General features: G+C 47.6%; 1 protein-coding gene across 1 annotated transcript; it reads left to right on the top strand.

Moving 5' to 3' along the window:
* The first annotated feature begins 1,231 nt into the window (after positions 1-1,231).
* On the top strand, positions 1,232-22,048 carry OPRL1 (opioid related nociceptin receptor 1). The gene is made up of 3 exons (XM_025201732.1): positions 1,232-1,401; positions 18,898-19,253; positions 21,320-22,048. Exons 1-3 carry the CDS (start codon positions 1,259-1,261, stop codon positions 21,841-21,843), a joined length of 1,023 nt encoding a protein of 340 aa, XP_025057517.1. The 5' UTR covers positions 1,232-1,258; the 3' UTR covers positions 21,844-22,048.
* Positions 22,049-27,993: the final 5,945 nt, after the last annotated feature.

The following is a 27,993-nucleotide window of genomic DNA, read 5'->3' as shown; positions in this document are numbered from 1 at the left end:
AGGGGTCCCTTCCAGCCCTGCGGCTCCTGAACGCTCTCTGCCGAGGCTGGGAGGGCAAGTGCCTGCTCCGAGCTCCCGTGCTCATCGGCAGCTGTCCCGTCCCCCCGGCCCGGTGCGCTACCAGCCAAGCTGCCCGGGCTCCCGGACCTCATTGAAGACTCAGCCATAGCATGATCCTGACCCCTGTCCTATGGGGCAGCTGTGCCAGTCCCAATGCAGCAGGAGAGGGTCCAGACGGCCCGTCCAGCTGTGCAGAACCCCAAATGCCCCTGCCTCCATCTCCCTGCTTTCCAGTGGTCTGGTTTAGGATGATACCCCAATAACCCCCCACCCCCACTCCCCAGGGCTGGACTTTCTGTGGCGAGGCCACTGCTCTGCATGAATAGATCTGGGGTTTTCCTTGATTTCCTAGATTTTTTTTGCAAAAATCTAGTTGGTCTAATAAAAGATATATATCACCTCTACCACTCCTTTTGGGGTTTCCACTAGCTAGGTGCCTCAGTGGACTTGATCCCAGCCTTAGCAGCCACCCCTCTAGGGAACTGCAATGGCAGGGCAGGAGTGGGGGGCGGGGTGGGGGGGGCAGCATCCAGCCAGCATCCCCTGGGCTTGCTGCAAGGTGCATGGAGGTAAAGCCCCAGCCGAGCAACTCCTATGCAACCAAATTGGCAGCTGCCCCCTGGGACCCCTTCCGCAGGGCTGAGGCTTGCAGAGGAGGGGGGCAGCACCCCCAGGTCCCCTCGGCTCCAGAGCTGGGCTGTGGTTCGCTGGCAGGCGGCTGCGGAGGGAGGAGGGAGGGATGGATGGAGGGAGGGAGAGGAGGAGGAGGGAGCATTGCAGAGGCAGCCGGGCTGGCCAAGGAGCTCCAGCTCCCCCCCAAGTTGGCTTCGCTCTGCAGCTGGGAGCGGAGTCCGGAGCCCCCTTTCCCGGTGCATGGAGCAGGGCACTGCCGGAGCCCCTGGGCTGCAGCAATTTGCTTAGCAAGAGAGGTAAGGGCAGCTCTCTGCTTAGCCGCGGCATTGAACTTGGCCCCTATTCAGGGACCTGGTGAGGGGGTGGGGGGAACCTGCTTCTACCTGCTCCTGGGAGGCTGCAAAACCTGCAAGGGTTGGGGTGGGGGTGTGCATGCCCTCTGTGCTCCCCTGCCTTGCTTTAGGGAGAGGGGCATGCCAGTGCCAGTCCCCCCCCCCCCCCCCCGCTCTTCCCCGCTCACCTTTTCGAAGACCCCGACTTGCGGAAGCTGCTGAACGAATCCTCCATGCTGAACCTGAGCTTCCCCCCCAGCTACTGGTTTAACAACGGCACAGGGGACAGCTTTCTGCCCCTGGGCATGAAGATCACCATTGTGGTCGTCTACTCCATCGTGTGCATAGTGGGGCTGGTGGGCAACTGTTCGGTCATGTATGTGATTGTCAGGTAGGCGATGCTAACATCTAACCAAGCGTCCTCCCCCAGGAGCTGCTGTTCCCCCTGGGGAAGGAGGGGCCCAGGGGTCCTTGCACGGCTGATGGGAGCAAGTCAGAGCCCTGGGTGGTGCAGATACTGCTTGGGATTGTTGCTCCCTTCCAAGTTTTATAGGCTTGGGACTTTGGGGAAAGAGGGTGTCCCCCCCCCAGCCCCTTCCCAGAGATGGTGAAGGCTTGTGTCCACTATTCAGCAGCCCTCTGGTGCCTCCTAAAGGAAACAGAATTAACCCAGAGCCTGGACCAGAATGGTAAAAGAAAATGCATCGGTAGAATAAACTCACTGCAGCTGGGAAGGTGCTGAACTGGATGTGTCAGCAGCAAGAGCTAAGATCTGGGGATGGTTAGGTAGCCGGCTATGAAGGCCCTTGGCTTAGAGCATAGACACGCTCTCAGGACTGCTGTCACTAGGAGATTGTCCCCTTCGCTGTGTCCATACGCTGCACGGCTTCAGCGTTTGCACCGGGACTCAAAGGCATCCCCTTTGGTTTGGCCCACGTGGAAGGGAAATGACAGGCAGGGTAGCTCTCTGCTGGGTATCAATCCCAGCATAGCTAGTCACTCTATTAAATGCCAGGTGAATAAAATATCACCCAGCATTGCAGAGAGGAAGGCGACCGTGCTAGCTGCAGTTGAGTGTCTGGCTCTGGTGGTATTTTGCTATAGCACAAGGGCTTTTTTGTAGCAGGGTGGAGCAACGAGCAGATGTCACCCCTGCTGTGGTCCAGGTCCCAGCGTTTGCAGCAGTGGTTTGGATGGGTGTCTAGGAAAACACACCTTTATTTTTTGCTTTCTGTTATTTTTCTCCATGAATCCGGAGCAAATCTTTCCTTTAAAAGTTTGCAGCATCCGCAGCAAAAACCTGCTGTCGGCAGAAACGACGCGTCTATTTGGACTGCTTGTTTTCAGATTTAGCTTTTGACCTCCCCCCCGCTTACATGTAGGAGGGCAATAACTCACGTGCAGAACTGCTCACTCAGGGGAGTGCATGGCTCACAGCCTGCCCTGGCACGGGCAGAAATAAATCTAGGGAGAACATGATTTATTTGTAAAAAGTCGTATTATTTTTCCCCTCCTTGCAAACCACTCGCTGCATCTTGCATTCATTTGAAGCAAGGCTTATTCCTGTGAGAGACCCCACTGGCTTCAGGGACACAGCCCCTGGCAGCAAATGCCACTAAAAAGCTCAGTCATTAGGTCTTTGAGGAAAGGGCAAAGTTTAGGGGCTCTTATGTGGCAGCCTCAGTGGTGTTGCTACAGGGGAACTTATGCCCGGACCCTGTAGTAGAGGGGTACCCATCTAGGACCATACGGCAGCAGTTGTCCATTTACATGGCCCCTTGCAAAGGTTTTGGTGTTCAGATAACCCTTGCTTTCCTGATTCCTTTCATGCCATCATTGGCATTATTATTTAGTACCACTTGCTTAGCTGCTGGTAAGCAGCAGAGAAGACCAGGCTGGCTGATCTCCCAACCCTGCATTGCTTATACATGCCCCAGGATCCATCCGTCTCCAAGCCCCTTGCTTCCTCCATCCTGTGCCAGAGGCTAAGCCATTGCTGTGGGTGGTGGGAGGGAGGAAGCTATGGCATTTCACTTCTTCCCCATCTACCCAGGTCCATCGTGCTGCCCCAATGTGGAAAAGGGGCACATCCCCTGAGCCTCCTGTGCCCCCTGGTCCCTTGGCTGTCTCCCCCAGGGCCTTCATGGCACGACCCATCTACCAGTGAAGCATCACATCCATCCACAAATTGAACCCTGTGAGCAGCTGAGGGGAGTGCACTGGCACACGCGTGGGCTGACGGAAATGGGATGGGGGGAAGCATTTGGAAGAGGCATCTCATAAAGAGAAATGCGACCCGGCGGCGTTCATTAAGGGCCATGTTTTCAAAATGGGGAGCCTCATGTGGTCCTCTGTGAAGCACCTGCATACCGCGCAGTCAAGCTTTGCAAAGCCTGGCTCAGGGGGGGTGCGTAGGGGATGCACGCAGAGGGGCTGCAGGCAGGATTTCCACCTCCGAGCAGCCACAGAAGGTCCAAGCTGCAGCCCCGTGGGGTTGGGACATTGGGTTCGGTGCCTGGGGACCCCGGGAGGGTCCCACACAAAATCTGCATGGTGCAACTTGGTCATGTTGGAAGGGGAACGGCCTCTAGAAATCTCAGCTTGGGCTGCAAAGAATTTCATGCTATGCTACCAGGTACAGTAATTTAATACAAGGCTGTGCTTTCGACTAACAACAGAGCATCTGGAAGTCAGCCGTTTGTTGCTCCTTGACTGGTCACTGTCAAATTAACTGGATTCTCTCTGCCTACCTTTAGGGCAGTTCATGCTTAATGCCAATGGAGAAAACCAGACTTTCTGCTTCCTATCAGTTAGGCAGAAAAGCAGGGGGGGGTGGGTCTTTGCTAGTCCTGATCCCTGCCTGCCCAGTGCTGTAGCAGGGAACCTCAACTATATGCCGGCTGGAGTGAAATGACAGTGGAGGGTGATGAGAGCCATCAGGAATGAGCTTTTATCCATCTGTCCCCAGTAGCACTGATAGGACAGCCCCTGCTGTGATGCAGAGATATCGAAATGGTTCAGGTGGACCAATCACTTGACCACTGGGGCCCAACAAAAATCACCGACCAAGCAACCACTCCCCAAAATACATCCAGGGTATTTTGACTCAGAGCTACCTTTGCAATCTCCACTTCACTTCCCATAACACTAGGTAGGGCAGCTGCAGACTAGGTCCCCTTAATCTAGTGCCCTAGGTAGCATGGAAGTATTGGCACAAGTCTGGGCCTGGCAGGTCACCCACAATTGCTGTTCGGAGAAGTTGTGTGTGTCTTTAAGTAAGCACCTTTGCTACCCTTCTCTGGCAAGAGGTATATATCCATGCTGCATATCCTCTGTACTTGACTCCTCCCTGAGGACTGGCTTCATTAGTGACTCAGCTAACAGGGATGAATGCAAAATAAGCCTCTGCCTAAGATTTCTCATTAAACTTGGTACTTCTTACAGCTGCCCTGCAGGACTTCTTGTATTGCAGCTCCCAGTTTCCTCTCCTGCTTGAGACACTTCAACCTCGCAGGTATCCTAGGTCGGTATAATGACTCAGCACCGTGAATCAGCAGTAAAGAGTAGAAAGAAGGGTGTCACATGCAACACCCGGCTGCCTCAGTGAAGCCCTGCCTCCCCAGGGAGACCCTCAAAATCGACTCCTTTCCTACAGTCTCATTCCTACCCCTAAGCAGATAGAAAGCTGCACAGAATAAATCAGTTTGGTGACTGGCAAATTATGACATCTATGCTCCTGGAATCATGTCTCTCTTTCCCCTGTGCTAAACCAAAAAGCACTCTGCTGCAGCGGTGAAGAACATCTTAAACTCCTTAATGCTGGTTCTTTCAAGAGACAGCATCTCAAGGTCTCTCCCATATATAATTAAAATACCAAACATTTATAGAGACTAATATTGGCTTTGTGCATCAACCCTTACTTTTAGCAATGCTTGCAAACAAACACGCTACACAGAGTGGCACAGACCTTGCTTTTAGATCCACCCTTTTGCTCTGGGGACATGGAACACAATGTACCCATATGCAATGCATCTATTTTATAATATCTTGGCTGTGAATCATAACAAGGAATCGGAGAAGATAGAAATGAATAAGATGTCATATAGCACCGGGGCTAGCTCTCTGCCAGTGTGGAAATGCTTGGTTCAGTCTAGCATTTTCCTCAGTGTGGTTTTATGCAGTCTGAGAGAGGGAGGGTTGAACTTGAAACATTTCCAGACCTGCACGTCTCTTACTTTTTGGGAGGTTTGCTGCTGTGGGTTTTTTTTAAGCAACAGCTTCCTTTTTTTTTGTTTGAACCTTGCTTCCACCTCTGCTCCCAGAGAGATGCAACCTGGTTAAAAACGATCACGCTCTGTTTTTAAATAGTATGTGTTGAATAGTTGTGTTGGGGAAACCATTAGCAGTGCTAATGGTTTCCGTCTTCCTTTCTCCTCCTCATCCAATATCTGCTGGTAGTTCAGGCTTCTAGTTTTAAACTAGTATTACTAGATAATAGCCAGGGAAAGAACAGAAGTCCAGCAAGTAAATGAAACTGCATCTATTGTGTCTGTCCAGGAGTTTGTTCCAGTTTCTTAGTCTTACATCTCTCTGGTTCTTCGAGAAGCTTATTAGCAGGTGGGTTTATTCAGGAGGAACTTTTTGCATTACATCTCTTCCCACATTCAGCAGATCAGACACAGAGACCCAATTTCACCCTTGGTTTAACTTCACTCAAGTTGACGCGGAGGATGATTTTGACCCAGCGTTTCCAAATTCTTGACCACAGCCATTTTACCTGGATCTGAAAAGAGTTGTGATGGCAAATTAGCTGGTAGCAAAAGGAAGGAAGCCCCTGATTTAGCAGGTTTGTCAGGCAGAGGTTTTGTGCTGGATCATTGACTGAGCCAGCTAATCGCGGCACTGACACAGGGAAGGTTGTTCACCTCGAGACAGAATGGGATGTCTGTGCTCATTAGCTTCATGTCTTAACCCTTGTCTTTTATGGGTTCAGATTCAGGGGCTTGTTAGTAAACCCAAGATTCAGCTCTTGACAAGCTTCGCAGGATCGTGCATATTCTTTCCATAGACGGAGAGCAGAATGGGGAAAAAGGAAAAGGCAGTCAGCTACGACACAGTCTTTGGATGCATTTTTTTACTTCTTTGCAAAGCCAAGGGGTTTGATATCAATGCTCACCTCAAGGCCAGATGGAGATTGTATTATAATACTTGCAAGCATCTGGATCCATTGCAACATCGAATCATAGAAAATGAGGGCTGGAAGGGACCTCAGGAGGTCACATCTGGTCCAACCCCTGCTCCAAGCAGGACCAGCCCCAGGTACATCATCCCAGCCAAATATTTGTCTCAGTGGGTCCTCAAAGCCTCCAAGGAGGGAGGCTCCACCACCTCTCTGGGGAGCCTACCCTCCTCGTGAGAAAGTTTTTCCTAATATCCAACCTCAGCCTCCCTCGTTGCAACTTGAGCCCGTTGCTCCTTGTCCTAAGGTAACCAGACAGGATCCTTGCCCATGTTTTAGTCCACGGTGAATTGTAGGGACACTGATGCGAGCGCTCCTTCAGCAAAGCCGAGGTGTCGGGGAGGCGCTGTCCTTTGCCTGCCTCTCTTGAGAGAAGATGCTTTTAATATTTGGTTTCATACACCTCTGTCACTTGAAATACCGAGGGGTAAGTCTAAAACCCTTTCTGTTTCAACCATTAGCTGGAACTACGGGGAATTTCGGAGCTGCTTCTGGGTTTCCCCACCCATTGCATAACCCTATCCCGCATCTCCCTGGTACTTGGCGGGACTCTGCGTTCAAGGTGATTAATGCATTGGCGCAGTAATCCTGGGACAATTAAACTGGCTGTTTCTGCTGCACAGCCCCTAATTGGCTGAGGCTGAAAAGGGCTCTCTTCAGGAGCATTATTTCCTTGACAGCAAAGAGCTATTGTTCAAGTTTGCCTCATCTGCTGCTTCACATTGATGGCCTATTGTTTGAGCTTCTTACCATTTGAGATAATTACTGCTCCCTCTCCCTTCTCCTGCTATGTGCGTCTTGCTTACGCATGTATTTCCTCTTCCGTGGTTGATGAATTTGCGGCAGGCTGTTGAACAGCAGGTGAGGTAGAGAGTTGGGGAAGAAAGGCAAAGATGGCACGTAAAACTCGTCCCCTCCTGTGGGAGCCTGAATTCGTCCATCTGGTTCAACGTGTTTTGTTTCAAAGGAAGGAAAAACAGAAACAAATGTGTAAATGTGTATTCCCAGAGATGCCGCCAAAGCAAAGAGATTCAGAAGCCACATCCAACTCCTCTTGGCTGCTTTCTTGTGATCCCCATCCATATTCTCAGGCACAGATGGGGCTTTGGCCAGGATTTACCTATAACTTTTTGCTCCTGCTGTTTTCTATCCGCATTCATTTGTACCGTGCATGCAGCCAAGATTGATGATCTCCTTCGAGGGATCCCGCTTCTTCTTTCTGATATTCATTTTCAAGCATTTTTGGTTTCTGAGAAAAGACAGTGGGTTGAAGTCCCTGACATCATCTTCCTGGCCTTTCATATTTATCAGCGTTGCCGCAGGATCAGATGTGGAGAGGTATCTACAGATGTGACGACCCAGCGAGGAACCGGCTCCTATCTACCTCTTCGGATGCCCCCAGACCTTTAAACACTGGAGCTGGGTGCCGTGCTCAGATCGCGTCTTCCCACTTCACCCTCCTGCACGTCACCTTGTATTCTCAGAGAGGCTCCATCCCCATCTCAGAGCCCCGTTTCCATCCCGTCGGCCATAATCCCTGCCCTTGCAATAACTCGACCATTGAAAATGTCTGAAAAGGAAGCACGGTTGCTATTTGGGGGTGGGGAACTGAGACAAGGACTTGCACGCATGGAGAAGTCAGCAGCAGGAAGCCAGGGGGTGGGTTTCCATTATGCTAGCTGCTCTGTGCTACCCCCTGGGGCGGGTATTCTCAGTGCAAACGATGCAGTTTTATTTCTCTTTCAAACTGGAGAAAACTGCCAGTCACTAAGGTCTTCTCCATGTCTACAGCCTTATGGGAGGCTGCAGTACTAGCTACCCCACTCCTTTCAGTTGCTCCCTAGCACGGTGCAGACGTGTCTGAGGTGAACCGGCCAAATTCATGTGCAAAGCCTCGTGTCACACATGGGGATTGAACTTATTTCTGAAGTGTCTTAACCAGGAGCCCATTTTTAGGGCTGCAGCTGCTCCATTTTTTCTTTGCTAAGCCTATTTTGGAACAGAGGATGAGACAGGCTGGCAATGGCAAGACCCAGAAAATGAAGTTAATGATGAAAACTCCTTGAAGAGGGGGTTGCAAAGAGGATGGAGCTGGACTGGTCTCAGTGGGGGCAGATGACAGGACAAGGAGCAATGGGCTCAAGTTGCAGCAAGGGAAGTTGAGGTTGGATATTGGGAAAAACTTTCTCACGAGGTGGGTAGTAAAGCACTGGAACAGCTACCCAGAGAGGTGGTGGGATCTCCATCCTTGGAGGTGTTTAAGACCTGGCTAGACAAAACCTTGGCTGGGATGATGTAGTTGGGGCTGGTCCTGCTTGGAGCAGGGGGTTGGACTAGATGTGACCTCCTGAGCTCCCTTCCCACCCTCATTTTCTATGATAATATTAAATGATCAGACTAACTATTAGGCTCATTAATGATGGTGGCTCATTAAGTTTGTACACATTAGAGATGAGTTTAACATCAGGAAAGCCTGGTGGGCAGGAATGAGGCCTGCAAGACCTCAGGCCCTGCCGTGCTATCTCCATGTCCTTTGCTTCCCTTTTTTCTCATTGCATGGCATAGCTGGGGCAGGTCAGAGAGCAAGTAAATGAATATTGAGTGTCTGGCATTGTGCTGATTAATCAAAGGCTATTACATCCTAATGAGAGCAGTGGGATGAACATGCAGCTGATAACGAAACACAGGGTCACGAAAGGGTTCTCTTATGGCAGTGCAGCGGACAGGAGGACTTGCTTTTCTCCATGATCCGGGGTGTAATATGTATGCTCGCAACTAACTGCTTTCAGGTGCACATGGCTATACATGGCTGGTCCAAAGGGAGGATAAAAGTCCACAACTGGTACTAAGCAATAGCATGCAGCCTCTGTATCAAGTGGCAGAGACCTGTGCATTCACAGCTGTGGGTTTCTGTCCTGGGTCATGTATAAGAGCTGGTCACACGAGCAAGTCTGACTGCACAGAACTGGCCTGGCACAAAGAACAGCAATGGTATCTCCCTTGGCACTAGTCTACCAAAGTATCACAGCTCTGTCCCCCAGAGACATCCATTTGGGATGAGGGCACCCTTCCTTTGCTATAGCCTATTTTGTCCTGTTGCCTTTTGGCAGGAAGAGAGTTGCTTGCTGACTCAATAGCCCTCCTGAGATGATTTCTGAGTTGCCCCAAATGGCGAGTTGGCTTGCATGGGGCCCGTCCTTCCAGAAAGTGCTGCTTCTGAATTGCCCAGATGGCCTTAAAGTGGATGGAAACCCGGGGAAAGGCTCGTCATGCAGTAGAAGCCAGGGAAGCGAATACCATGGGTCAGGTACATGCCATGTGATGGGGTCTAAAACCCCATAGACCAGAACCCCTGTTGAAGCATGGACTGCAGTGAAACCATGCGGGATCTCCCAGCACAGCATTGAGAGTGGTATAGATCACTGATCCTCTTTTCATCCGTGTTTCCCATATCATTCATTCTGGAGTACGCGGCTATTACAGACCCTTGAGGAAGGGACAGAGGGAGAGAGCTCGGCATTGCAGCTGGAGGTCTAGTGGGAAGTAATCTAAACAGCCTATGCACAGATGAGCAGCTCTGTCTGCATCTCAGTTAGGTGGAATTGGGAACAGCCTAATCAAGAGACTCAGGATCCAGGGCCAACAGGACATGTGACCGTAACACTAATGACTCTCCAGGGTTAGAGGTTTTGATCTGTTCCCTCCCAGCCCAGGCATTGGTATGCAGGCTGGGTGTGTCGTGTCAGCAAATAGTCTGTTCAGAAGCCCCTATTTCACATCAGGCCCAGCCACTGCCGGGCACTTGGCAGCTTTACAAATCTACGGCTCCCCCAACAAGCCCTTCATTTGGTCATTTTGGGGATGTGACGATCCACCCTCGAAAGGGAAGTGTCACAACATGCCATCAGGGCTCAGGAGGAACGAGAGTCCTCCCTTATGTGGGAAGCATGGCATGCTGGAGAAGACAGCTCCATCTTCTCATGACCCCAGGCTCCTATTTCTAGCGCGGTGCTCCAGCCTAACCTTGTTTGGGGTTTGCTGGTTGGAAGAGAGCAGAGTTGTGTGTTAAAGGACTTGCATTTTTACCTCTTAGATTGAAAAAGGGGGAAGAACACGAATGGAAGTTGGGTCTTTTTTTTTCCCCCAGTGGGAAACTAAAGGGGAGGGGAGAGCATCCAGCAGGGTGAGTGATGAATGGAGACAGAGCTGGGAAGAGAGGCACTGTCCAAGGAGTCCAGGAGGCTTGTCCAGAGCACGGGTTTCTCTCTCATTAGGAACTGAATCCCCTTGCTAAAAGAAAGGAGGAGGTTAGCAAGCTGAGTGCCAGCTCCTGGGTGTCTCCTCCACCCAAGCTCCCCTGCCACCCTCCTCACTGAATCATCTGAGAGCCTTCTTGTGCTTGAAGCAGAGGGACTGTCCCCTGCTTCGTGTGGCTCTTCCCTTTGTTCCAGTGGCGAGACTGCGGGTTGGAAAACATAAGTGATATCTGATATGCACGGGGTGCGGTATGTTGGCACAGACCAGGTCGGACAAGTATGCATGGTTCAAAGGCTGGTGGCCATCCATCATGGTTCGTAAGAGACTGGGAGACCTGTGGGTTGGAGCTGCGCTTGCTCTCCGGAGACCAGGGACACTGAGGGCAGAGCTGACTGTACAATCGTATAACATGAGGGTGGAAAAGGACCTCAGGAGTCACATCTAGTCCAACCCCCTGCTCCAAGCAGGACCAGCCCCAACTCTCTCATTCCAGATAAGGCTTTCTCTTAAAAAACCTTCCTTAACCTTGCTGGATAACCTGTTCCAGTGCTATGATCCCTCCATGCATCACATTGCAGCTGATGAGTCAAGGGTAGGCTCCAACTCCAACAGCTGGGGATGTCCAAATCCACGCCACCCATGCCGATAGCCTGGAGGGGGTAGTGTGACAGCTGCAGTGGTTGCTCACCCCATCAGCTCTCCTTGTACAAGGGAAGCCCTTAAGGTTGGATCAACTAGGTCGACTTCAGCTTGGCCTTGTGTGGAGATTCAGTGGCCTGAAGATGCAGCACCCTGAACGGGGATTTGGAAACCACCCACCAAAAATAGCTTCAGAATTTGCAGCCAAGCAGAGTTTGCCTCCTCCCCCCACTCCAAGTTATTGCTCCCATTTAAAAGATGGAGCCAAAGAGGAGAAGGTGATGGGCTCAGAGTTGCACAGCAGAACCGGCAACATCAGGCCCCATGGATATGCTGGTTTCTTCAGCACATTCCCTTTCCAAACTCATGCAAAAGAGCAGCTCCAGCAAACTGCTCACATCCCAGCTGTGTGCATATGCTTGTTTGCATAGGGAATGCTCTCATAGTAGTGGATGGGGGCGGGAGCTTCCTCTTAAACCTTTGAATTAATTTCTGCCTTCGTTGGGATTAATTTATGAAATATGCTGCTCTCAGTTCCTGGAAAAAGATAATCCACAGAGAACCGATTAATTGATTTTGTTTGCACTGAATATTCTGGAAGTGTTTGGGGACGCTGCTAGGTTGGGGTAATGGCTGTTTAGTTAGAGACTCTCGAGAAGCAGAGCACGAGAGACTTGACTGCAGAGAATTAATTCATTCTGCTGTCCATTCCCCATGTAAAAGCACAGCTAAAGCAACCCTCTTCCTTCAAAACCACTTCACTTTCCCAGCCTACTTCTGAGAGATGGAGCATCACTACCTTGAATCCCATTTCATTTCAAGGACCCTAACAGCCAGCTGGAGGGAGGGGGGCTGTGAATGCATCTTGAATCGGCCTCTATAGGCCTAGCTTCACCAATAGGACTTGGGGAGGACTATTGAGACATGGGCAGAGCATCATTGGGAGAAAATGTGGTCCTAGATTGGATCTGCTCTCACGCAAAGAAAGAGGGTAGTACTCATGGGACTGACTGCTGGCTTGGTTCTTCTGCTCTGTCATGATTAACTTCCTCAGAGGAGCAAAGGACACCACCGGTCCAGAAGGAATTATTTTGGCAAGCTGGAAAGTGGGATGTAGAGTAGAACTGAAGGGTTGGCCTTCCTCACACAAGCCCCAGTGCTCTGGGCTGGGCTTTAGAGGCCTTGTTCACTGCCCCATCCATGGGGAAACGCCACCATCTCTACTGGATTTTTGATTAGCTTTAGTTAACAGTGGTGGCATAATGGTTAAACCTATCTTGCTGTTGTGCCAGGAGGGTAAGGTTGGGTTTTTCCCCCCCATTTTCATCCATAAAATGGCCTTCCTTAACCACTTTAACTTGAGAATCAACCTTGGCTTGGGTGGACTTTTGACCTTGACCTAGCTAATCAGGTACCGTGTTGCTCTGTGCTCATCTCGTTCAGAAAAATAGTAACTTCTTGCCCTGTTTCTCAATGATGAACATTTTACTTTGTGTGTCCATGAAGGATGTGAGCCACATTCCTACATATTATGACATTTATGAAGTAGGTCAGCCATGGGGGTGGAAGCTTACACTATCTGACCTATTTGCCTCAGCTACACACTCTGTAGAAAATATGATTCATGGCTTATCTCGGCAAGATTGTCACCTCTTGCATCCTTTGGCTGATAATAATTCTGTCACAAACATGACAACTTCGCTGCTCTTGAGGATGCCCAGAGCGTTCCCCTTGGGAAGCGCTAATGACTCATTGCCTTTCCATGCAAGGCATCTAGTGGAGGCTCTTTTCAGTCCCTACACCAGGCAATGGATGGACGACCCAGGGGCCTTTTTGCAAACAGGAGGAATGGGTAGAATTCATGTTATAGGGCAGCAGTTCCCAATTTGGGGTATGGGTACCACCAGTGGTACACAGACAACCTGTCAGTGGTACACATTAGCAGATTCATTATAATTACTTTATATGACAAATATTTGCTGGCGGTACTTAAGGTTGAGCTGAAAAAAAATTGCTGGTGGTATTTAAGGTTGTATCATTTTAAACTGGTGGTGTGCAATCTGTCAGAGTTTGGGAACCGCTGTAGGGTGTCCATTGAAATGGTGTCTGTGATCTATGGAGAAGCCTGGGAATCATTAAAATCATGGCTAAATCCCACAGGAGAATGCTAACACTCTGCAACATCCTTTGTTACGTCCAATGAATCTGTTTTAGGTGATTTTCTTTTTTAAATTAAAATATTCCCCCTGCTATAGAGCCCTGTGATTCTTAAATGCGAAGGTGCAGCTTAGTCTGAACATCTGCTTGCCACATCATTTTCTGGAAGTTTGTTTCCAAAAGGCCATCTGGTGCTCTGGGTTTTAGCACCCAAGGTTTGATGGATGCTCAACAATCTTTCATGTAAAATGAGCCTGAACTGAAGCCCTGGATTAGAACAACTTGGCCTTTGGCTCTGGAGACGCATACAAAAGTTACAGACATGGGCGAGAGGAATATAATCTGGGGGCACAAAGGTGGTGATACCAGTGATACCGGTGCTTTTTTGTTGTTTTCATCGAGGCTTACTTTAATTCAGTGATCTGCTGGAGAAATCTTTCTATCCATTTATTCTACCTAAGTGATTTGCATTAGCTTCAAAATTGGTACCACCTTAAACTATATTCATGGATCTATCCAGTGATATAGCTGGGTGCGCACACATGTACTAATTTTCTGACTGTTAAGCCAGCTTAACTTTTTAAAGTGGATATAACTGTCAGAGCGTACACCTATACGTGGAGCAGAGTTGACTTAAATGTGGCACAAGATAATACACCTCCGAGGTGTATCATCTTGAGTCGCACTAGTTCAGTTGACCTAGCTCACAAGATGGCTGCCATCATGTCAAGGAGCTATATGTGTTGTATACTCCGATGTGGCTTAATTTAAGTCGACTTAGTTAAGTCGCCTTATTTTAAGTCTCCTTAGTATGTGTATACACACCCATTATCTCCAGATTAGGTGACATTTTGAAATGATTCTTTACGTAGATGTTCATTGAAACCAAACACGAGGCCGTTTGCACAGGGCTTCCCAGTCTCCTAAACGGGCTGGACATTTTGTGTTTTGTTGGTGACGGGTGAAACCACCCCCAAACCTTGGTATCATTTCCCAGCCGCTGTGAATGACACAAACGTCTCTGACCAAGATTTCTAAGAATCTACTGACATGCTTGATTTTCTGTTTTTGAGGCTGGAAGGGGCTCAGACATACCCAGCATGCCCCCCTGCTTCCGTCAACGAGAAAATCCCCTTGACAGCCAGGGTCAAACATCAAGCCAATAGCTGCTCGCTTTTTTTAAAGCCAAAGATTTTTTTTTCAGCAGTCGATTACATTTCTGCTGGAGGAATACAGCCACATAAATACCGCTCTCAAGCACTCGCTAGATATGCTGCTCTCTGTATGTTGACTCACCTGAGGGCCCTATCAAATGAAAAACAGACTTGGTTTTCTGGAGTGTTCAATCCTTGGTTGACTGTGTATTGCTGAAACCAATGTTACATAGCCACATCGCTTAACAGGGTGCAGTCACATAGACCTGGAGGTTTGCTGTGTTCCTGTAGACAAGGAGCCATGGAGAAAAATATGGGGTAGATAGAGCCCTCCGACAGGTCGATGCATGAGCGTGTAGCAGCAAATTCTCCTGGGAGGAGAGCTAGAATCTGTTTAATATGAGCTCCCTAAGTTCATGCCCCATGGTTTTCCCTCTGATATGGTTTGAAAGCATATTCAGATTAGAATAGAGAACAAATGCAGCTGGGTAAGATCGGCTCCAGCATCAGTTGCCAGCTAAAGCGCAAATTCACCCCAGGGCTGGAATACCAGTGGCTTGTTGCAAAGATGTTAGTAGAGCTTTTGGGGGGAAGATCTGCCGTATGTTCTGCCATTGCTATAATAATTTCACCAGGAAGCAGGGTCGAATTAAGCTAGCTAAATAAACTCAAAGATGACCAAACAACTTGAAATTAGAAAGGGAACTGGGAAAGCTCAAATGCTTTGTCTTCAACACTTTGTGCACATCAATCCTACTCAGAGTCTGAGTTTTGCCACATCTGTTCTAATAATTAAACGCTTCATGTTGACTGATCTATGGTCTGATCAACGGCTCACTGAAGGCATGGGCAAGATTCTGGTTTGCTTTGGGACTTGCCCCACATATGCTGGGTTTCTCACAGATGTTATCCATCACAGTGGATGGGACTTCCCGTGTCCAGAATAGAGGATGGGCAACAGGGTAACCTCGTTACCCGCAGTTCGTGTTTGCTCCATGCTTTCAGAGCATCCCTGAAGCTTCTGTGAGTGTGCAGCTGAATCCAAGTCCAAGCAGACAGAGGGGGGAAAGTGCTATCCTGACTTCATAATAAATAATTAGGATGTGCCTTGCATTTACCAAGAAGCTAATGAAATGCAGCTAGAAATGACAATGAGCTTTACTGGGCCATTTTTTTTTGCAAGCTAATGGCCAAGCTGCTGACTTGTAAACTGCATGATGCCTGGCAGATCAGCTTATCTGCTAACGCTCTGAGCAGCATTATAATTAAGTGATATGTGATAAAATCCTGGCTTAGCCTTACTAAGTCGTTTGTCCAAAGATGGAATCTGACCCTTCTTGACTGACAATAATGCAATTTAACGTTGGCTTGGACAAGTTTGCTGAGTTGATACATATGGCTGGAAAATTGGTAGCACCATGGGAGACTGCCAGGCCCATGTTTTCGGATACATCTTCAGGCTTGCTCTTATCTCTTGGTATTTATTGAGTTTTACAGGGGATGAGTGTATGCGCAAAGCTCTTTCACTCTATTTGGTCGTTCCTAGTTTTGAGATTCAGAAACTCAGATTTGTGGATTGATCTTCTTGGCAAAGGGGGTAAGAGCATTGGCAGCCATTCATGTTGGCCTTGGGCTACCCACTGTCCATTATGTGGCATAATTGTACCCAAAGCACAAGAAGCATTGGGAGGAAGGTACCTTGGGACCATGGGAAGGGAAGTACCCCCATGAGACAACTCCATATCTGCAAGCTCAAACCATTCTGCGTGTGAGATCTGGGTAAGCGCTGGCAGGCAGGCCCCCTGCGGCACTTACTCACAGCAAACTCCCCAGCTATCTGAAATTTCAGTCAGAGTCTTAACGTTAACACCAGGCTTGCTTGCTTGCTTTTTCTGTCACATGAGACTCCTTTAAAGCACATTTACCTCCATGAAGATGAAGTGGTTCCTAGAGATTACAGGAAAATGCTCCAGCCTTTAAAAAGCTTCAGTTATTTATCTAATCACAACTCACATGTGTAATCTTTAAAAAAAAAAAAAAGAGTAATCTTTCTGCCATGTTCCTGAGCCATTTCAGCAATTTAGATGCTTGCACAAGTTTCCTAGTAAATGAACCGCTAAGGGACTGGGGCAAGAGCTGAGCTTGCCGAGAACATGGTGTTTTTAAGGCTGCTATTACACTGCAAATCCCTCAGCCTTCTCCAGTTAATGTTTCCAGCCAAAAGAAAAAAAAAAAGAACAGCCTAAAATACTACTGTCTATGTCCTTTCTTACTGTTGAAAACATTTAAATCATACACAGAAATACAATAACGGGAAAGGACATAACATAAGTTGTAGGGTTGTTTTTTTTTAAAATGTAGCGTTGCTTGGGGCGAAATCCCATGACATTTGTAAGTCTCTTATCACTAGCCTCAGAAAATGATACGGCGTGAATTTTTCATGCAAATGGAAGCGAGAGACCTCCAAGGCTCCTCATTGTTTTGTAACGTTCACTTCAAACTTAAACATCCTGCGTAGAAACCATTAGTGAGAAATCGAGACAGCTAGAGAGATGCATTTGGCGGGGTAACTAGATGTCCAGTCATTCTGGAAGGTGTAATAATGGATGACATTAAACTTCGTGGACAAAGACCATCAGCATCCATCAGCTTCCAGGCCAAGATCAATAGGAAATGTAGAGCCAAGCTCTTCCTTACCCAAAAGTATTTGGCTTACATAGAGACCTTTGGCTCATCGAGGCTTCATGTTATTGAACCTACCCTCTCCACCAGCGCTGATGGGTTGGCTGGCTTGAATATCCAATGCAGAATGAATGACCACCCAATGCAATCTCTCTCCCAAGATGTAAATAGCAAGAGATGAAAGAGGTTTATTCTAGAGCGTCATCTGTCTTAATTACTCCCCTTTTGTCATAAATATGATTAGATGCTGATTAGTAGGAGAAGCAAACATGAAGCCAGCTCCTGACAGTGCAGGAGATTTTTTTTGGTAACAAAACATTCACAGTCAGAGCTTGCCTCAAGCTGAGCATTTACAGCTTATTATACTGCATTTGAGTCCACGCAGGCTTAATGGCTCAACAGATGGGCAAATAGAAAGCACACCTGTTTCTGTCACCGGTGGCCCACAAAGGAGTCATTGTGCCCACCATCACATCCAGCCTCCTGTGGGTCCCCAGCCCAAATGGCCACGTCCCCATTTACAGCTGGGAGGCAGCCCAGAACAGAGCCTGAAATCCAACCTCAAGAGCCAGAACAAAATGCTTTGCATGGCTCTGCTCTTACTGCCTGGCTGTTGTATTGCCAGTAAAAAATATTGCGTGCTATTACCCTTCCTTGTCGCTTTGCACTGAGCGTGCTCTTTGGAGACCTAATAAAGCCTGAAATGAACCTGAAACCACTAAGGGAATAAACAGTCTACATGACTCCAGTTACATCCGGACAAAAGATCTGCTCGGACAACCTACTGCCTTTAAAGACAGCCCTTGAACACTTCACAAATACATTGAGCACAATTGTAATGCACCTCTATTAGAAGGGCACCGCCATTAAATATTTTTTCCAGACCCTTAAGTGGAGGATATGATTCACTATAATTTCAGCTTTGAATGAGCGCTCACAGAGATGGTCTAGATCTGAAAATAACAGCTTAAAATGGAGGTGTTTTTTTCCTCATTGAGATGGCTGGGTTGAAAGAGATTGAGACCTGGTTTGGCAGCAGTTTATGGGAATGTGGGCGTTGTGTTCGATGGAAACGAGATCCGTCCCGTGAGGAGTGACTCTTCGCTCCTGTTGCTTATAACAGCTTAGTTTCAGAAAGTGGAAAGAGGGTTTTTTTTAATTAAAAAAAAAAAAACCTCTTCGTTTCTGACAATTGATGCTCTTTGCATTTTGTGCTACAGCTGTTTGGAGGGACAATGTATGCAGACGTGGTCAGGATCTCGTGCATGAGTGTCCCCCACTCCCAGGGTCCCGGTCACTACATGGGATGATGTCTGCTTTGTCCAACCTGGCTTTGTTACAGGATTTAAAAATTAGAGCATGTGTTAGCCTGCTCTTTGCTTGGGAGTAGCTATTAGGCCTTTTTGTGGGGTGAGGTGGGAAGAGGAAGGGACATTATGCTGATTGCGTGATTTTTTTAGGAAGTTAATTGGAGGGGGAAAAATGTTTACCAAGACTCCCCATGCCTCCTGCTTGATTATTTGGGCTGCACATTTGGGAAGAGGTTTTAGCTGTGGACTGGGTCTACATGGACAGACCCATTATCTTCTGTAGGAGTCTGCACCCATGCTGGGGTCGAGCCCTGCAAAGGGACTGCACAGTGGGTGCTCAGTAAGTTGAACTTGTTACTGATCCTTGTCGCCTCATAAGCTGTGCAGTTGAAAAGCAAGTTAAAATTTCCCCATTGCTCTCTCCTTCATTTCAGATTCACTAAGATGAAGACAGCTACCAACATTTATATCTTCAACCTCGCCTTGGCAGACACCCTGTGTCTGATGACCTTGCCTTTCCAAGGGACGGACACGTTCCTCGGGTTCTGGCCTTTTGGAAATGTTCTCTGCAAGATCGCCATCTCCATTGACTACTACAACATGTTCACCAGCACCTTCACCCTGACCATGATGAGCGTGGACCGGTACATTGCTATCTGCCACCCTGTCAAGGCTCTGGATATCCGCACGGCTCACAAGGCCAAAGTGGTCAATGTCTGCATCTGGGCTCTGGCCTCGGTCTTTGGCATCCCGGCGATGGTGATGGGATCAGCGGAGAATGATGATGGCGGTTAGTAGAAATGGATGAACAGGTGATATCCTGCACGGTAGACTGCATCCCTAGGATGTAACCATGGTAGCTCGTTAAGTCCATGATCATAACATCCCCTTCCCTCAGGGCCTTGTAAATAGGTTTTGAACTCCAGTTTTCATTCCCACTGTACAACATTTTGTTTCTGGAGAGAAAGTACTGGTAGTCACTCCAATAGTTGGTAGTAGTAGTAGTAGGCACTTACCTTCTGGTGGACTGGAGAAAGTTGGGAACATATCTCTCTGATACACACTTACACACTGTCAGCCTCTTCTGTCTTCTCCCTACCCCTGTCTAATACCTCAGTCTTCAGTGACAGGATGAAAAGAAACCCCTGAAACAATCGAACCCACCGAGCATTGCTGCGCACTATGGGGAAAGAAAAATCTTTTCTTCTTCTCCAGCAATATGCAGCTTAGTCTCAATTCTCACATTTGATTAGCTGAATTTCAGCTAGCTTGTGCTGATGTGCTGTACATCTCTCTGGACGAAAGGGTCCTTGTGTGTAGGTTCCTCTTCTTGGTGAAAGGATTAAGTGTTCGCTCTGCCACCTCAGTGACAACTCAGCTCCTAAATCTGCACCAGTGCAAAGTAGGGTTATCTTAAAGCAGGTTTGGGAAAGTCATGCCTTTATCTCTGCCTTCCTACCTGCTTTCCTTAGTCTACCTCTGTCTCTTCCTGCCTCCCAATGGGAGTACCCTCTCTTTGCCCCACCACCACCTCCTCATGCTTTACACCAGTTTCCCAGTTGAAGAGAGCTGGCTGGATGCGGATCTCCTCCAGGGGCCATCAGCACTGCTAGTCAGCTCTACAGGTTTGCAGCTTGATGGCCTTTCAACGCTGCATCCAAATCCCAGCCGTTCCCACTTACACACTGTTCAAAGCAAACGCTGAACTGAAGAGGCTAATCCTCCTCTTGGCACCGCGAAAGTGTTTTTTAAACATGCAATTTGAACAAAAAGATGCATAACCTCCATGCACCTCTCCCCTCTTCTGGTTCCAAGAAAGTTGAGCGCACTGAAAAGAGCATTATCGTTAGTGCATCCTTCCTACTTGCCTCCAGGCCTCAAGGGACCAATGCGCTTTCCTGACTGCTTGCCAAGCTTGAAATGAGATGGAGTAATCTTGGACTTCCATAGTTTTAACTTTACCTTTTAATACCATTCTTGACATATAACTCCAGTTACCCTTGCAGTTTTTGGAAGGAGGAGGATGGGGGAAAGATGGCACTGCATGGTGCCATAAAGCACGAGTCAGATTTTATTACCTAACCATGGAGCAAGCCTGGCACATCCCAGCGATGTAATGTCTAAAATTATTTCTGAGAGTTTGTCCTAACTGGTGGCCACAGGGGATGCCAAACCTCATGGCAAAATGCCTAGAGCAAAGAGGAGCTGTGGGTTGTCTTGGAGCAGTTGCGGTTTGAGTCCTTTAAGGCTGTTGCATTGGTGGGGGATCAGATAGCAGCAGCTGGATCACCTGACTTTCTGCATTTGTGTCCAGCATAACATGGGGAACTTTAGCCCCAACTGGTTTCATCCCTTTACTAGTAGATAGCTCTCTGCACTCACATCTATGCACTGGGAATATTGGCATTTCCAGCTGAAAGAAAACGTCAGTGGCACAGGTGGGCAGTGGAGGAGAGAAGGATTGAATGCATAGTGTTGAGTCCTGAGCAACTCACTTATTCACTCCACATCCAGCTGCCCTGGGAAAACAACATGGTTAATGGATAGAGCACCAGGTTTGGGCGTAAGAAATCTGTCCTAACTCTGATTACAGGCTGTGACCTTGGGCACGCCACTTTGCCTTTAGCTTTCCCACACTCTGTTCAATTTGTACATGCTTCGTGGCAGAGACTGACTTGTACAGTGGATTTGTCCAGCTTTTAGCACAATGGGCCTTAACGTCTGTTAGGCCCTCATAAACATGCATGAAATGGGCAATGCAAGGGGCAGAAAGCAAATCACTGCGTAGACAGATGTTGCACATGCGTGCATTCCCCATGCACATTATTTTATTGTTCTTCTCTCCATTCGTTGCAGAGATCGATTGTCTCATCAAGCTCCCTTCCCCTGTGGGTTACTGGGATCCAGTCTTTGGGGTCTGCATCTTTCTCTTCTCCTTCATGATCCCCGTGTTGATCATAACCATTTGCTACAGCCTCATGATCAGGCGCCTGAAGAACGTCCGAGTCCTCTCGGGCTCCAAGGAGAAGGATCGCAACCTGCGTCGCATCACTCGCATGGTTCTGGTGGTGGTCGCCGTCTTCATTATCTGCTGGACGCCCATTCAGATCTTTGTGCTGGTCCAGTGCCTGGGTGCTAAGGCTGAAAGCGAGCTGGAATTGGCCATCTCCTGCTTCTGCACAGCCCTGGGATATGCCAACAGCAGCTTGAACCCCGTTCTCTATGCCTTCTTGGATGAGAACTTCAAGAAGTGCTTCAAGAAGTTCTGCTTCCCCACCGCCTTCAGGACAGAGCTCCAGATGTCCAACAGGATGTGCAGCATTGCCAAGGACGTGGCTTATGCCTGCAAGAACTCAGAGGGGACTAACAATCCGGCCTGACTAGGCCAGGAAATCCCGATGATGGCTGCCAGTCAGAAAAGTCCAACCACCCCCACTTCAGAGATAACTCAGATAACAGCCCTTTGACAGTGGCTTTCCTACCCAGAGTTGCAGACTGGAAACCTAGGAGGCAGAGTGGGGGGAAGGAAGATACAGGACTGCAAAAGCATACAGAAAAGGAAGTCATTCTGACGCATTTTTAACGAAACCAGTCTCTCCATTTAAAGACTGTGTTTTCACTTGACTCTATGATTCCTAAAGGATGCCACCGTGGTGCATTTTGCATAGGGGTGGTAAAGCATTCAAGAAGTAGAGGGTTGAAATCCCAGAGCTTATTTTGCCATTGCTCTCGGGGATGCAGACAGAATGCAAATCACTTTTGCTTGAGTGGATTCGATGGATCGTCAAATCAGGTGGATTGCAGACTGCAAATTTTATTCCTACTGCAGCACGCTGAATTTCAGACTTCATTGAAGCCAAAGCAACGAATAGCAGCAAAATGCAAAACAAAGATAATTTCCAGAATTATTCATTGACTGTGAAGGAAAAAAAAGAAACAGTCAAACACTCCAGCCAGCAGACAGCGAAGAGCTGGCTGCTCCACTGCATGGCTGGAAGTGTTGGATCAAGACTGCTTAACAAGAAAAGCATAAATGTCAGTGAATGACCATGTGCCTCAGAGGTGGAAAGGCAGGGATAGTAAAAAGTGACCGACACCAGCTTTTATGGGGGAGAAGGGAAGACAAATGAAGACTCATGTGAACAAGCTGGTGTTGGGTTTTTTCCTATGTTTTCAGCTTAAGGAGGTCTGGTTGTGTGTGCGTGTGCGTGTGCATGCATGCAGAGGCACACAGAGATGCACATCTATAAGGTACAGCTACAGATACATCACGAGGGCATCCCCTTAATGAACAGAGATCTCTCCCAGTGGAGGTGAGAGGAGAGGGGAATGAATGACGGGGCTTAATCTGGAAAGACGAGGGTCTTTGAGTAAATATGGTATCTTAGTTTGGCAGGCAAGGTTCTTCGAGTAGATGTGATATATTTTATTAGACCAACTGAGTAGTTGGAAAAAAGCTCAAAAACCCAGCATATCTTAATCTGGAAAGACATTTGGGGTTAGGGCCATGCTACGCAAGGTCCTTCAAGAAGCACTTGTCTTCATGGCAGGACATCTAATGCTCCAAGCCACCCTGCTATTCTTGTGTCATAGGGACAGAAAGAAAGCTGAGGGGAAGAGACTCTTTCACCTGAAGTGCTTGGGGGAGATGGTTCCTAGGTTAATGGACACCTCTCCGGTTGCACATTGATTTTTCTGACAGCAGGCTTGCAACCACGAGCCAAATCGTCTGCCCTGTTGGGTCAATTGGAGAGGAAAGCAAAGAGCCCGACCTTTCCGTGGTGCCTGTGAAACTAGAATGTCTTTCCTTTGCATAGCACAAGAGTCCGGGAGGAGATTGGCAATGGTGGCTAAGGATCTACCCGCCCGCGCTGCAGGGAGCAGAGCCCACGTCAGACTCTCAGGAGCAGCCTCTCCTGCTCTCTCCACGGCTTGTACAGATTTCATGTGAATTTCCTGTGCTCTGTGCTATGAAACGATGCATTTCCCATGCGTTGATCTGCTGACATTTTAATGCCGTACTGTTCTTTATATACCCTGTAGGACAACACAATGTTGTATTTTCATGTTGCTTGTTTTCGCCTTAGGGTCAGGCTTGAAACACAAATGAAATGCCTGGGTCCCCCAGGTAGAAACCGGACCTTTGTAAACTATGCTAAATGGGGCTAGAAGGAATCCTGCCCTTAACAAAAGCAAAACTTTTGCCATTGCAAACTTTTGCAATTAACTTTTGCCATTGCAAACTTTTGCAATTAAGATTTTCTTTAAAAGAACTGGGTGGGGGTGGGGGGGAGGCACAGCAAGCACTTTGCATTGGAGAGTAATCACCAAGCAATCACACTGGTCATGAGGACATGTAATGATTATCCTGAATAAAACACCAAGCATGCAGAGAAGGAACACCTACGACCCCTTATCTTGCAGGCACTGCTGGCTAACTGCACCGTGCCTTTTGAAGTTAGAAATATATTTGGGCAGGGGGTTACCTGTACATAACACCACTCTTGTTCAAGGAGAAGTCTGGGTTTTCCATACCATCATGTCGTTCCCTCATCTGACAGTTTTTAAACGTTTGCACCCAAAAAGTGACGGGGTTGACATGGCTGCAGGGTCTGTTTCTGAAATGTTGATGTGGGAGGGGAGACTCAAGCGATGGTGGAATAAAGAGCATCCACGTTCCTTTTCTAGCGAGATCTTTCAATATTTTATGTCCTTTCAAAAGAAAGAGAGAGAGAAAAAAAAAGAGAAAAGACCTGTGATTTCTTCAATTGTTCGAAAGATGCAAACTAGAAAGAATGGTATTTTTTTAATAATATGATTTTTGTTAAACTATGCTGCAGCAATTCTACAGAAGCGAATTACTCAATATGTGTCTGTTTACTCCGCTTTTGGATCATTTGTGGCATTTTGCAGTGAACGTGTTAGATATTCTGGTGTGTGCTCAGTGGAACTTGTTGTAAGAAGAGCAACAATGACGACAGCAATGACAATAAAAGCTTTATCATCCGGTGCCTCTGGAATGAAAGGGCCATGACTGGTTGGCTGACTGAAATGCAAAAGCTCTTGAATTATCTTTGGAAATGGTTGTAACGAGATGGTTGAGCTTCCGGCGATGGCAGTGTAAATGACAATGTTCCTAGGTGGCTACTTGTGCTTTAATAAAGGGAAATAAACTCCTGCACTTTCAATGCTGGTGAATGGCTTAATTGCGTGAATGGATTGCAGTACTTGATCGTTAGTAGGGAGGATTATTGGCGGGGCACCGCTGGAGCGGCACAGAGGGCACGGCAACACGAGACTCTAGACGTGCAGTAGACAAATTCTACTGCGCATTAGTGTGTCACAACAAAAGCTGTGCTAATGCGCAGTAGGATTAGCCTACTGTGCATTAACATCACTTAAAAGACGGCCACCGGTGCTACTGCGCAGTAGTGCCGACTATGGTGCGTTTAGCTAGTACCTGTTCCAGCTGTACTTAAGTAATAACAGATACTAACTTAATACACCATAATTCGCACTACTGTGCAGTAGTGCCGGTGCACACCTTTTAGGTGACGCTAATGCACAGTAGACTAATTACAGTGCATTAATGCACGTGTAGACATGCCTACAGTCAGCTATGTTGACAGCCATCAGCCCTGTCCCATTGAAGTCAATGGGAGCTAGACCCAGGTAACATAAAAATTATAAAACATAGGGAGCTCTGTGCTGGCACCCCAAGTTCAACTGTCTATCCCTGCAGCTGATCAGTAAGGGGGTCTAATCCATTACTTGCTGGAGCCATAAGAGAGGCCTCGGTGGTGCGGGTACATGATTAGGCCCATTCTAGATGTTTCTTGTGTCTGGGGAAAGAGCTCACAGCTGCTGCTCTGTCAGTCGAGACAAAGGCTGATGATGAAGATGAAATAGGACAAACCCATCTGCAGACGTGCGGTCAAACCCAATTCTTTTTGGCTGCTACAGTGTTAAGCCTTGCCCTGCTGTCACAGCCTGGGCCGTAGGAAGGAATGGTAATGTTTTCAGAGACGGACCCTCCGCGAGACGTGTAATAAAGAAAAATAACTGCTGCCTGCACGCTGATCGATACTCTTCCTGACTCAAGTGGATGCCAGGATGGTTGTTTTTTCTTCTTCTTTATTTTTATTTTTTTAGAGAAAAAATGACAACCACAAGAAAACCGAAGCTTTTACTTTCTTGATCATTTGTATACCTTTAAGCACCAGATGTCTGATCTCATGGCATTTCTATAAAGCTAAAAGCATTGCCCTGTACGGCATTTTGTCATTAACAGCTCTAAATGTTTTCCCTACCGGTGCTAGCACAAATCATCCCCCCTGCTACCTGCCTGTCTGAATAGAAAGCAGCAATGGACCTGGAGCTCAAATTCTTATTCCTAAAACAACTACCTTGTTGGTCAAGGTACAATTTTATGCAGAAAACTTTCCCTTCTGTTCACATAACAGCTTTGTTTTGAGTTGTGTTTCTCTCCCCGACGCTGGCTGTCAGCCAGCTTTCACTAGCAATAGAGTTGCAATAAAAAAAAAGAAGAAATAAGGTGGGTTTTTTTTTAACAGTGGCTATAATTGAAACATGCTGCCTAAGGATGTGGCATGTAATAAATTCTCCACTTCTGGAAGATGCAACATCTTTTACAGAGAAATGCCGTGGTTTAAAAAGAAGGTAATGGCTTCATGGAGAAAGTTGGATGTGGTTTTGGCTGAATTACATGGTAGATAGAAATAATAAGCTTTCATCCACAAAATGGCTACAGCTGTAGGTTTTCACTCTTGGATTTATTTCAGGAACCATTCCTGTATCTTTACATTGGATTTGAGTCCATTGGCACACTGAAGATTCAGTGAAGTTGGTACTTCTTTCATAAATTTTAATACCCAAAGTGCCCCTTATATTCATTTTGTCTCTAAGTTTCCTGACGATGTCCTCACTTTCTGGTGGTGAGAAGGCAGGAAGCCTATAAACATTTTCCTTTTCATGAAGCAATCAGCTTATCAGTGGGCGCATCTACATGGTCATTAATGTGCGATAGTTAGTGCACATTGAATTTAGTACTTTAATTTGTACTAGTACTAATGACGTACTAACTAAATGTGCAGTAATTCACACGACTGCACAGTAGCCTTGGCACACAGGGTATTTGTGTGATGCTTACTGCACAATAGCTTAATACTACTGCGCAGTAGGGTATTAGCACGGTTTTTGCCCAGCACGCTATTGCACAGTGTTATTAAGCTACTGTGCGTTCAGTGTCTCGTGTAGACGTGCCCAGTGTCTCTGTTTTCCAGACGGATATTTCATTGCATTTCCAAAATGGTTGTTCTTCCCCATCTTCATTGCTCACTCTGGCATGTTATGGCCAGACATGATAATACACACATAAAAAAAAATATCATCTTCTCTCCCCGTGCTGCCTCCTAGCCGCACGAATAAGGTGAATGATGCTGATGATGACAGCAATGTTCTGCTTATTTAAATGAACCGGGGCTGCACCAGAAGGAAGTTGCAATCCCTTTTACTTCCTAAGAGAAAAGGGGGGTGGATTGTATCAATCCCATTCCTTTCCTGCATTTCCTCTGCTTAGGTTTAAATAGCATCTTCCTACAACGACAAGCTTTTCCTTTTTTGCTGGATTCTGCACCGAGACCCTAATTGTACATTCATGACTTCACGCTGCGTTGCTATGCGCACGTTTGTGATTGCCCAGATTCATCGTTATGACTTTGCAGAAATCCGCAGAGCCCCGCGCTGTACACCTAAAAGACTCCTTGCTTATGGGATGTTAATTCACGGTTTCAAGGCACGTCCTCAAAACCGTCGTTAGGGGCTGCCCGAGGGACCATCCCTGCTCTTTTGCACATGTGCTATGCTCAATGCAGCTGAGATACGAAGTTGATGAGACGGGTAGAGGATTTTTCTGGGTTATAGGTGGTTCAGAGGGGAAGGTTTTCATCCTGATGACTGACAGGAGGCAGGGGCTAGACAGAGGAGGGAAGGAGAAGACTAGGGAGAAATCAAGGTCTGTGAGATCCCCCGGAAGGTGTCTGCAGAGGGCTTTTACAGCAGGCAATTCTGGATAGGTCCCGGTTGTGAACAGAGAGCCAGGGATGGTGTGTGAAGACAGGGGCACGGGGGATACAATCACAATTCTTGCCCCTGCCTGAATTCTCACGTACAGACTGCTGACGCTGAAGTGTGCAGCAAAGCAGCTTTTAGAAATGGTGGAGAACAGCAGTCAAATGTGAAAGGACACGAAGGCCTAGACTCCAGGGACAGAGGGCTGTGTAGATTTGAGGCTGGAGCACAAACAGGCAATAACGGGAGGATGTACAAATACACTAGGAGTCCTGATAACACAGAAGGAGAGGAGGTGGACTGCCAGAGACTAAACCCATACTCCGAACCAAATATTTTTAAACATTGGGAAGAAAGACGTGCCAACAATGTGCAGTGTGTATTTACACTGTTAAACTAAATTCCAGGGTTTCCCTTCCTGTGAAAATTGCTAGTCAAAT

The sequence above is a fragment of the Alligator sinensis genome, unplaced genomic scaffold (genome assembly GCF_000455745.1).
Source record: "Alligator sinensis unplaced genomic scaffold, ASM45574v1 scaffold752_1, whole genome shotgun sequence".
NCBI classification, from domain to species: Eukaryota; Metazoa; Chordata; order Crocodylia; family Alligatoridae; genus Alligator; species Alligator sinensis.
This window is presented reverse-complemented; position numbering and strand designations above follow the sequence as displayed.